General features: G+C 39.2%; 1 protein-coding gene across 1 annotated transcript in view; it reads left to right on the forward strand.

Moving 5' to 3' along the window:
• The window catches only part of LOC116953870 (delta-type opioid receptor), a 34,048-nt gene extending 22,561 nt beyond the window's left edge, over positions 1-11,487 (forward strand). The window contains exon 3 of the mRNA XM_032974159.2: positions 206-11,487. Within this exon, the coding sequence (XP_032830050.1) occupies positions 206-720 (515 nt within the window). The 3' untranslated portion in view covers positions 721-11,487. The remainder of the gene's footprint in view (positions 1-205) is intronic.
• Positions 11,488-11,782: the final 295 nt, after the last annotated feature.

Below are 11,782 nucleotides of genomic sequence, written 5' to 3' on the forward strand. Positions count from 1 at the left end.
AGTTTGCACCACTGGGGGATAATCTCGCATTTATTCCATTAGTGGCTGCAGACATAAAATATACAAATTCTTCCGATTGGACGCATTAGCGCATTGTGAGCTTCAGCGCCTCTGCAAATCGACGGACTCGATGCGCTGTCACACCTCTCAGAGAGGACACACACTTGCGTCGCTGATGAACTGCCCGTATTTCCCCGTGCCGCAGGCAACGTGGACTGCACGCTGGAGTTCCCCATCTACTGGGACAACATGCTGAAGACGTGCGTGTTCGTGTTCGCCTTCTTCATCCCCGTGTGTGTCATCACCGTCTGCTATGGCCTCATGATCACGCGCCTGCGCAGCGTGCGCGTGCTCTCGGGCTCCAAGGAGAAGGACCGCACCATGCGGCGCATCACACGCATGGTGCTCGTCGTGGTGGCCGCCTTCGTGGTGTGCTGGACGCCTATCCACCTGTACGTCATCGTCCGCGCCATCGTGCGCATCCCCGAGAGCGCCGTCGTGACGGTCAGCTGGCACGTGTGCATCGCCCTCGGCTACGTCAACAGCAGCATGAACCCCTTCCTCTACGCCTTCCTCGACGAGAACTTCAAGCGCTGCTTCCGCGAATTCTGCTTCCGCCGCAACTTCCGACTGGACCTACCCAGCACGAGCCGTGTGCGCAGCATCGCCCGCGAGGCCTCCTCCATGAACAACCTGGACGGCAGCAACGACAACTCCTGACTAGGCGTGGAGATGCGGGGCCACCGGACGCGCCCCCTGAGGGGAGATGACACCGACGTCACTCAAGTAACCAGCGCCTTCTGAGCGCCTTCTGAGCTCTGATGAGCGCCGACTGCTCGTCGAGCGTTTGGTCCTTTTTCGGTTGTAAAGCGGGCGGCTTTGCGGCAAATTTTACGCGCCGTTGTGGTTTGGTTTTAATTTCTTACGGAAGATCGAGGACCGCATGTTGTGGTGCCCTGATTCGTTTGTCAAACCCTCCAATGCTGATCATGGGAGTGATTGTGTGTAAGCGATGTGCAAATCAGCAACGTTTCACATAAGCTCGAGTAGGTGTTTATCGTTGGAAAATGTATACAATTGCAATAGACAGCATTGTATAAAGGTAATGGGGTGATATTATTATGAGCTGCATATAACCAATGGGGTTTATTTTTCAAATGTGTTTGCCCGAAATATGCAGGATGGTCACGTTATTTTTAGAGTAGGTTATGAAGTGTGCACAGAAAATACCTTTACATACTGAACTTTCGAATACCATGGTCATTGATATCAAAGTATGTACAGTGAGGGAAAAAAGGATTTGATCTCCTGCTGATTTTGTACGTTTGCCCACTGACAAAGAAATGATCAGTCTATAATTTTAATGGTAGGTTTATTTGAACATTGAGAGACAGAATAACAACAAAAAAATCTAGAAAAACGCATGTCAAAAATGTTATAAATGTATTTGCATTTAATGAGGGAAATAAGTATTTGACCCCTCTGCAAAACATGACTTAGTACTTGGTGGCAAAACCCTTGTTGGCAATAACTGAGGTCAGACGTTTCTTGTAGTTGGCCACCAGGTTTGCACACATCTCAGGAGGGATTTTGTCCCACTCCTCTTTGCAGATTTTCTCCAAGTCATTAAGGTTTTGAGGCTGACGTTTGGCAACTCGAACCTTCAGCTCCCTCCACAGATTTTTTCATGGGATTGAGATCTGGAGAAAGGCTAGGCCACTCCAGGACCTTAATGTGCTTCTTCTTGAGCCACTCCTTTGTTGCCTTGGCCGTGTGTTTTGGGTCATTGTCATGCTGGAATACCCATCCACGACCCATTTTCAATGCCCTGGCTGAGGGAAGGAGGTTCTCACCCAAGATTTGACGGTACATGGCCCCGTTCATCATCCCTTTGATGCGGTGAAGTTGTCCTGTCCCCTTAGCAGAAAAACACCCCCAAAGCATAATGTTTCCACCTCCATGTTTGACGGTGGGGATGGTGTTCTTGGGGTCATAGGCAGCATTCCTCCTCCTACAAACACGGCGAGTTGAGTTGATGCCAAAGAGCTCCATTTTGGTCTCATCTGACCACAACACTTTAACCCAGTTGTCCTCTGAATCATTCAGATGTTCATTGGCAAACTTCAGACGGGCATGTATATGCTTTCTTGAGCAGGGGGACCTTGCGGGCGCTGCAGGATTTCAGTCCTTCACGGCATAGTGTGTTACCAATTGTTTTCTTGGTGACTATGGTCCCAGCTGCCTTGAGATCATTGACAAGATCCTCCCGTGTAGTTCTGGGCTGATTCCTCACCGTTCTCATGATCATTGCAACTCGACGAGGTGAGATCTTGCATCGAGCCCCAGGCCGAGGGGGATTGACAATTCAGACTAGATTTGAAACTTTCGTGACTGCAGGGATTACTCTTTGTTTTTTTCGGTAAAGTCACGTATAAATAGGAAATAATAAAATAACATAATAGTGTACGACGTTTTGGTTGCAACACAAGCAGCCATCATCAGGTTACAGAAGAGCTAAATTATGATTGACAGTTATTTTGTGTTTCTTCCATTTGCGAATAATCGCACCAACTGTTGTCACCTTCTCACCAAGCTGCTTGGCAATGGTCTTGTAGCCCATTCCAGCTTTGTGTATGTCTACAACCTTGTCCCTGACATCCTTGGAGAGCTCTTTGGTCTTGGCAATGGTGGAGAGTTTGGAATCTGATTGATGGATTGCCTCTGTGGACAGGTGTCTTTTATACAGGTAACGATCTGAGATTAGGAGCACACTCTTAAAGGGAGTGTTCCTAATCTCAGCTTGTTACCTGTATAAAAGACACCTTTGAGCCAGAAATCTTTCTTATTGAGAGGGGGTCAAATACTTATTTCCCTCATTAAAATGCAAATCAATTTATAACATTTTTGACATGCGCTTTTCTGGATGTTCTTGTTGTTACTCTGTCTCTCACTGTTCAAATAAACCTAACATTAAAATTATAGACTGATCACTTCTTTGTCAATGGGCAAACGTACAAAATCAGCAGGGGATCAAATACTTTTTTTCCCTCACTGTATTCAATATGTCCTTCCCCTGCACCTACGATTAGCTTGGTTAGCTACGTATGGTGCAAAAGAAGTTCAACATACATACATATTTAAGTGAGGATTAAGCTTCCCTTTTCGTCAAATCTATTTTACCACCCTTTATTAAGTTCAATACTGTATCATTATGTTAACACAGGGTATTGCCAAGGACGTTTTGGAGCAACATAACAAACCAAAGAAATAAAATATGACCATTTTATTCTCAAATACAAACATCTGAAGCACTTATCCTGTAAACAAGAGGCCTTTGTACGTTGAAGGACAAATATTTAAACTTTATGTGGCTGTAATCCTCACTTCAAAAATAAACAGTAAGTCATAATAGGAATAGGTTCGTAATATATAACACATTTTAGTCCAACAAATATTGTTTTAATGAAATAAAGTTTAAAGAATACGGGATGAAAAATCAAGACGGAAAATATAATATATCAAATACAAAAACGGAAATGTGCAAATGTAAATTTTCCCACAATGTATCATTGAAAAATATATATTGCGGCTTGTATTTTAAACCTAGAAATACACGGTGTTTCCTTGAACTTGAAAGCAATCGGGTCTGTTTGAATCGTGCACTGTAATGCAGATGAATTATAAATGCACAACGCGTCCAGACTCGTCAGTCGTTATTAGGAGTTTCATTCTGCTCAATAAAAGTGTACACAAGGGCTTAGGGGCTGCAAATGTGCAGCCCCTTTATTTTTGGAGTGTTCCATTTCTGCAAAAGTTGGGTGGGGGAGTGTCAAAAAATGAAAACACGTTAACTCGTAACACAACGAACCCGCAAATCCGAGCTGCACTAATGGAACGCTCCCCAAAACAAGCGATGTCCTTAGGCTGTTTGACATTGTGACCGATTTACACGGAACGACACTTTTGTTGCATCCCATGCTACGCTCGAGCAACCCTGGGGGTAGTTTGTAGACATTTTACAATGAGGAGTTGTGTCTAAATCCAATAATAATAATGCAGTCAACAACATTTGCACATCACATATGTACGCATGAGAAATACGATGCGCACATTATAGCGCCGTCAAAAGGTTTTTAAAAGCACGATTTTACGGTGACCACTAATGTTAGTGACCACAAAGCCGAGTCGAAGCTTTCTTTGAATTTCTTGTGTAAATGATGCATGCCCTGCAATGCAGATTACATTATTTAGTGGGACGACTGCATAATGTTTACAGACTTATCAGTGTCACTGCTCTATATTGTCTGACATTATTGCGAAAGATATCGGTTTCTAATTATCATAACAGAGCATAACAGTTCAGTTCACGTGACTCTTTTTGTCGTCCCATTATAAAAACATTTCGACATCCGCTATTATCCAGTTGGTATCTCCGAGGAAGATTCTGCACATTCCCTTGGGATTAATGTAAAAAAAAGTAAGTGACGTGACACAACCGTCTGGGAATTTGTTATTCAAACATTACTTTCGTGACAGAGCCCTCTTATTTGAAGTTACACACTATGTTTGGAAGTCGCACAGTTACATTTCCCAATCTATATTAACGGAAATAATGCGGATGGCAGTTTAAATTGATATAAAAACTCTCTAATAACTTGTTGAAAATTGCGCGGTATTTATCTTGTCTAAGACATGACAGCTCAATGATGTTTCTTCTAATCAGCCTAAGGACATTGCTATGTTGAAGTAGTTGGTGTTCAATATGTATGTAATAGTTACAGATGTATTTTTGCTGTAATGTAAACAAGCATTGCAATTATCTGTCTAGCATATAGTGGTCTGTTTACAACTTGTATTCGTAAGCCATGTTTCCATTCAAATTATATTATACATTTCAACATGTGGATATATATTATTATGAATGATCTGAGAGCGCCCAATATTGTGTGGTTGCTTCAAACAGCAGCTATTTTTTTCTATGGGCCACACGTGATGATGTGGTAAAATGTCCAGGAGTCTCCAGTGACATCCAGATAATTTAATGTGTATGTGCATGCATATCTTAGTCAGAAGAGAAGCCTAGCAAATGCTAGATTTATTCCCATGCATTAAATATGTTTGGTTAAAAAAAATAAAGATTACACAACAATGCATACTGAGTGTTTAGGTGAAATAAAGACCCTTCATGCTTAATTGAAATAATTTTAATAATTATCAGGCAGTACACGGCCTACGCTATCATGTTTATATTCATTGCTTGTTAAATAAATCTAGCAATAACTTTTATCATTTATTAAATTCCCTTCACTTGATAGAATTGAGTGCTTAAGTGCAACATGTATTATAATCCCAAAGTCATTTCGAACAAGTCTCAATGATCTTGCTGCTGCTGTTGCTAGATATACATTTGTAGTTTCTGTGAGAATCATGAAAAGGAACAATTTGCTCGTGTTTTCATGAGTGTCTGGTATAAACAGTGTATCTCTAACTAGCTTATACGATCTTAATAGAAAATGTTGATTCATTGATAGCCGAAACATTTTTTAACAGGTGTGTAAACGATACTTTCACACTCACGTGTATTATTTTGCCTTCATCGTATAAAACTCAGAGCATTAATACTTATTGTCTCGGTAAATATTACAGAAATTAGGCTTAGAGCAAATCTAATGTTTAGCAAGTACACCTTGTGAATGATGCTCGATGTAATTACCAGCGAAACGTCGTACTCAAACTGTAAATGTTGTGGATTCACTCTCCAACACACCGGTGGGCTAAAGTAGTGAATTATTTATCTTTTGTCAACGTGACACTTTTTTTTGATGATTGGCCGTGTCGGGTGGTGGAGGGTTACGACACATTTATAAATAACGCGATCTAACCCAAAAACCTTTATTATGAATAATATTGGTCGCGAAAGCCTACGTGTTAAACAAACATTCCAAGTGCGGTTTTCCGGGCTGGGCCGCATCGTGAGTACAGGTTTCCCTGGCTTCATGCAGGCTCAGTTTGTGCGATTTGACACTGCATATGCGGCTAATCCATTTCTACCAAAAATCCGCTCGTACGCAGTTTGAATTCGCTCACATGCGGCTCTGTGTGGTTGGAGGTGGGGCAATATTGTGTGTACTGTATGCGTTTGTCGGCATGCAGATGTCTCGTGCTGTTTCGCTTTGTGCGCCCTGTGTTTTGTTTTTTTGGACCGCATCTACAGCGTAAAGTAAGGAAAACCTGTACATCTACTCCCAAGCTTTCACCACGCACCGTGGGCATCTGCCCGAGTTTAATTAATGACTGCTAAGTCAACCCAGAAAACACCACCACACATTGATAAATATTTGTTTTTGAATTGTACATACTCTATACTCTTTTTTTGTCTTGCATCTGTGTCTGCAGAGTATGAATACATCACAGTGCATCTAAATTCATTATCATTTTGACTTCTGTTTGCACATTGATTTTGACCAAGGCAGCACTATCTGACCTTAGCTTCGTAGCAGAGGTTAGTTTACTTTTAATGTGTTTGGCCTGCTTTTGAACACTGGTCAGATAAGTTTGGAGATATATCTCATCTTTACCCCACCATAATAAATTCAATCGTCAAGCTGCAGCGTACTCAGTTGTCAAAAGGAAATAGTTTTCGCAGTTTCCTTTCATTTCAGAAATATTTGTCTCTATTGTTTCAATGTTTGGATGTATACATGGCCTACTATGACAAAAAATCCCTGCTGTTTTCTCAATAGTATATTTTATATATAATACAAAAATCTGTTTCTTGAAACAAGTAGTAAAATATGTGTATGACTTCATTCCCATTTTTACAAAAAGTAAAGTTATCCAATTATTATTATTTGCTAAATATCATGCTTTGGGGGCAGTGATGGCTAAACTCGGAAACCCGAGGTTTCACTCCCAGCCACGGCTCACATGAGTCGCGAATATTATCTGGATCAGTCCGAGGCCCCCTTCACCAACCTGCCCTGAGCAGTCCACTCAAACAATCCCCATCGTGGGGAGGCCTTCATCCGGCAGTGACTTGACAAAGGGCTGTACATAAATGTTATTTATTACTATTGTAAGAAGAGCAATTAATCATTGAGATATTACAAAATGATTAAGACAAGGCAGGAATGAAGCCCACACACACATTTCCTTGTATTTCCCTGCTGGGTGTGGATGGATATTTTACCTGCAAGACTCGAGGTTTTTCTCAGCTCTGGTGAGCTGATACCACGACATCAGACCTGTCATTTCCAGTGTTGCTGCATGGGAAGTATGACTTCCCACCCTCATGGAGAAAAACGGACTCCGTAATTTATTTTTAAAGAGTAGATCGAGTATATATGACACGAAATGTAATGTCATCAATATTGTGTACGTTCTTATGTGTTTCAATGCTAGTGGAGTACTGTGAGTGTTACTGTAGATACAATTATGGAGGTTAACTATCACTGTTATACCATTCCTAAGCAGTTGTCTGTTGGGGGAGGTTATTATAAGTCCTCGAGAGTGCAATATTTTTGGAAATATATAAAGAGTAAACCGTCTGTTTGTTTTATGCTATGTTTGTGCACAAGAGAGACTGTCCAACAAGACAATAAAAACTACTTTTAAAATATATTTCCAGAATCTAAAAAAAGCCATAACCATAATCATAGATTTCAAAAATATTGATTATAAATCTGTTAAATAATATACTTTTGGCTGCATTTTAAGCATGAAAATACCATTCACACTGGTATTTCTCACATTTACAATATATTTTGAGATTATTTTTCATTAAGCCAGCATTATTCTTCCCAATACACAGGAATAGTTTAGTTGAGTTACCATTGTCTCCAATGAGCCGACTGACCAACATTCTTTAGCATAAGACATGTAGATGCTAACTGTAATAATAATAATTGACATTTCATTATAAAGATTATTAATATCTGTTATAATAACAATATAAAAACGTGTTCCTCTTTTCATTTCCGTTCTTGGCAGTTTTTTTCCCCGATATCGGAAATCAAACACGATTTATAGTGAAGCTTACTTTAGTTATTTTGATACAGCATATAGGGATGTTTTTTTGTAAAAATGTAATTACTCATTTGCAACCATTACATGGTGTTGGCAAATATGGAGGTGTTACTCGACCGGTATTTTAAGTATTTCATGGAACATTTTAACATTAACCCTTTGAAAAACGTACCCTTTTGATAATCAAATGATCATTTCATAGATTGGAATTTACCCATAAAGTGACTTACTTGAAATAACCATGAAATATCAGAAGCAGTTATGAATCTACCTTTCTGAATTAATGATTATTCAGCACTTTTTTCATAGGATTCAGATATTCTGCAGTGAAACCTGCATGTACAACAATGCATCATTGACCTTTTGATTAAAATATTCTAACATTCACGATATGTGTATCGACTCAGGCGGGTAAGAATTGATTATTGTCAGTACATGCATGTATGGAATTGGTTCGCATGACCTCAGTAGCCATTGGAGGTGCTACAATGCACCACCTTCTAAAAATAAGACTCTATTCTTGAACTGAAGAACTGAAAATCCAGAATCGTCACAATTAATGGACTCTGCAGGGGGAGTTGAACTATTAAAGCTTCACATGGCAGGTTACTAAAAGGAACCAATCTGCTCACCTTATGAAACCAGAGACATCTTCAGTTTCATTACAAGCTTGCTCTCCATGTCTGCCTGCACATGTCCTTAGTGCATGCAAATCCCATCACTTTGAGGAATAGAGAGCTCTACTACTTGCACATGCCACACAAATGGTTTATCTAATTTTATTTTATATTTTCTTTTGAAGGTTCTTAAGTTTTGTTTAGTTTTTCTGTTATTTATTATTTTTTTAAGTTTTCCCCAGATGTGAATGTGGTTCATTTGGTTTTTTATTTACCTTTTTTCTCATTAACACTCCATTCCAAAGAAAATAAGCTCACAAATACATTTACTATGGGCGCATAATCATTCGTGGTGCATACTGATTGCTTTTCTAAAACATAATTACTGTTTAGAAATTGATACAATGTGGAAACATTTATTTTAAAAAATAGTTAGTTTGTGGCCTTTAAAATATAAATTACAGACTCAATTTGGAAATGTAAAAAAATTCATTTATTTGAAACTAGCAAATGTAGAAAACGTCAATATAAATAATATGAACCATGCCATATATTTAGCCAAGAAATCCTCACACTCTCAAAACTCATTTACAGGAGGGTCCATAATTAGGATATTTGGTCAATGCAATTAATTAGCTTAGCTCTGTGTGGGAGAAAACCAGAATACCAAGAGAAAACTCACCGTACATACTAGGTGAATACCGTCAAAACTCCACACAGATAAATCAAATGTAAAGACTGGACCTAATTCATGAAATCTATATGTGAACCGAGCCCATTCCTATACTGCCATCTCCCGGCTATCTCGCAGACCCTTGCATACAATACCTGCTATGGACTGGTTGGGAACACCCATCCGAGATCTGACACTTAAGGCTGATTTGATTGCATGTTTTACAGCACCGTTTAAAATAATGCTTACAGTTCATGCATCGCATACAGATCCCAGATTGCACCACGACATTGAAATTTCAAATTGTACTGGCTTCTCATTCATTCTCATGCAAATGGTTATCTAAGGGGTTGCTTTATTATTTTTTAAAGAACTATGGCCAGAGTGGAAAAGCCACTTACTTTATATTTGCTACCAGATTCTCTAATTAAACGTATACATGTAATTTGTGAAATTGGAGACATATGAATGTTCATTATTAAGAGGTAGCAGCTCAGATATTGTACTATTGTGTAGAAAAGAGACACTATATGTGTTTTGATATGTATAATTTTAGATATATTCGAATACTAGCGTTTGTGAAGTGTAACCGTTTCTTACATTGTAAATAGCTATATACTATCGATGCATGTGCAAAAATGGAAATGAAGATTAGAATTTTAAATATTTAAATATATCTTACATTTCTACGGCATCTGGACACCTGTGCATAGAAGACGGTGGTGATGAGGTTGGATCGTCTGTAGTTGCATCCAAGTATTTTTGAGAATGTAGATGCACATCTCATATGTTACGGTTCTAACCAGACATTTGTAATATTGTAAATGTCATTTGTTTATTTAGCACAACTCATACGTAATTTGAATGACTTTCAGTGACTATTTTTCACACATGTTGATCGCATGCTGATATTTTAATAGTTTTTCACGTGTGATAAATCGTTGAAAAATGGTTTGAAGTGGTAATGTACGTGCACATTCACTTTATTTATATTATATTCTTGGTTATTTCGGTAAAGTCACGTAGATAGGAAAAAAAATACAATTTTAAATAAAAGCAAAAAACCACGACGTTTCGATCGTAACACAAGCGGTCTTCATCAGGCGTGACTTTACCGAAAGAACCAAGAATATGAATTCCTGCAGTCACGAAAGTAAAGTCAAAATTTATTTATATTGTAATATATGGGAAAATCTAACATATGTATCTAAAATATTACGTGTAACCGTTTTCAAACATACAATTCGAGTAAGCTTAAATGTCATGTTGTCCATACCACGAATTCAGTTTTTAATTAATGGAAATACAGGCGTGTTTCGTTTAACGAGATACGTTCCGCGAAAATTGCTCGTTCAGTGAAAATTATTCAAATGAGCATCGTTTTCCCATTGACTCCCATGTTGAAAAGCTGAGTTTCAGCCCCAAAATGTTCCTGCTCTTGGACAACTTATAAACGTGAGAAATAGAAATTATATTAAAATAAAGTAATACAACATAAAATGTAACACTTACCACACTTGAATAACCACAGTGCTTGCAGGTGCCTGTCCTCAGCGTCTGCGGTTAATTAATTAGCGGTGCCATCCACCCCTCCTCTCCATCCAACGGCTCCCCCACCGACCCATTGCAGTGGCACCATGAGGCCCTCCTCCCCCACACCATGAAATTCGTGCACACAGCGCAGCTGGTAAACAAACAGCTTCGGGCCGCAGTGCGCCCCCTGCTGCCACGGAACGCACTCGATCGATCGGTCTCCAATCGTTATGCAAACATTTGCTCGTTTTGAGAACAAATTTGTCTAAATGAAAGCTGGTCGTTTGAGCAAATGCTGGTGGAAACAACGCTTGTTAAGCGAGACACGCCTGTACAGTAATACAGTATGTTTATATAAGTGTATGAAACTGTGACATTATTAGTAAACATATTTTCAAATATATAAATGTGACCATAATACCAATCTAAGTTGCCAAAACATTGCATTTGTTGGGTATGATAATACAATTACATATTTTTTGCACAGTTTTTGTTGCGTTAGGGTTGTTTTCTGAACTACATTGTGAAAATAGTAGTATGTTCTCTCTTGGTGAATTTTCTGTGAAAATGATAGCAATGACAGTGTTACATTTTGCTTAGCTTTTTTTTGTGAATGAATAAAATAAACTTTTAAATCTGTACATCTGTTATTTCCTTTATACATTCACAACCGGTGGAGACCCGTCAACAAAGAGCTACTGCACACAAATAACATTCTTTAAGTGAGTACCACAATGAAAACGTTTTAAAGCTCACCAAAGTAGTTGACATATCTTGTGCACTGTGATTAAAGCTTTGAGGTAAGAAGATGCTACTATGTAAGAGTGCGGTGGAGTAGTGGCACACTGCGCTATGCACCTGCCCAACTGATGCTGGACCCTTCTACTTCACCAACTCACACTTACCACCATGGTTAAGAATGGTCAAACGACCC

Source organism: Petromyzon marinus, chromosome 3, assembly GCF_048934315.1.
Source record: "Petromyzon marinus isolate PM22_M1 ecotype Great Lakes invasive population chromosome 3, UKy_Petmar_22M1.pri1.0, whole genome shotgun sequence".
Classification (NCBI taxonomy): Eukaryota; Metazoa; Chordata; class Hyperoartia; order Petromyzontiformes; family Petromyzontidae; genus Petromyzon; species Petromyzon marinus.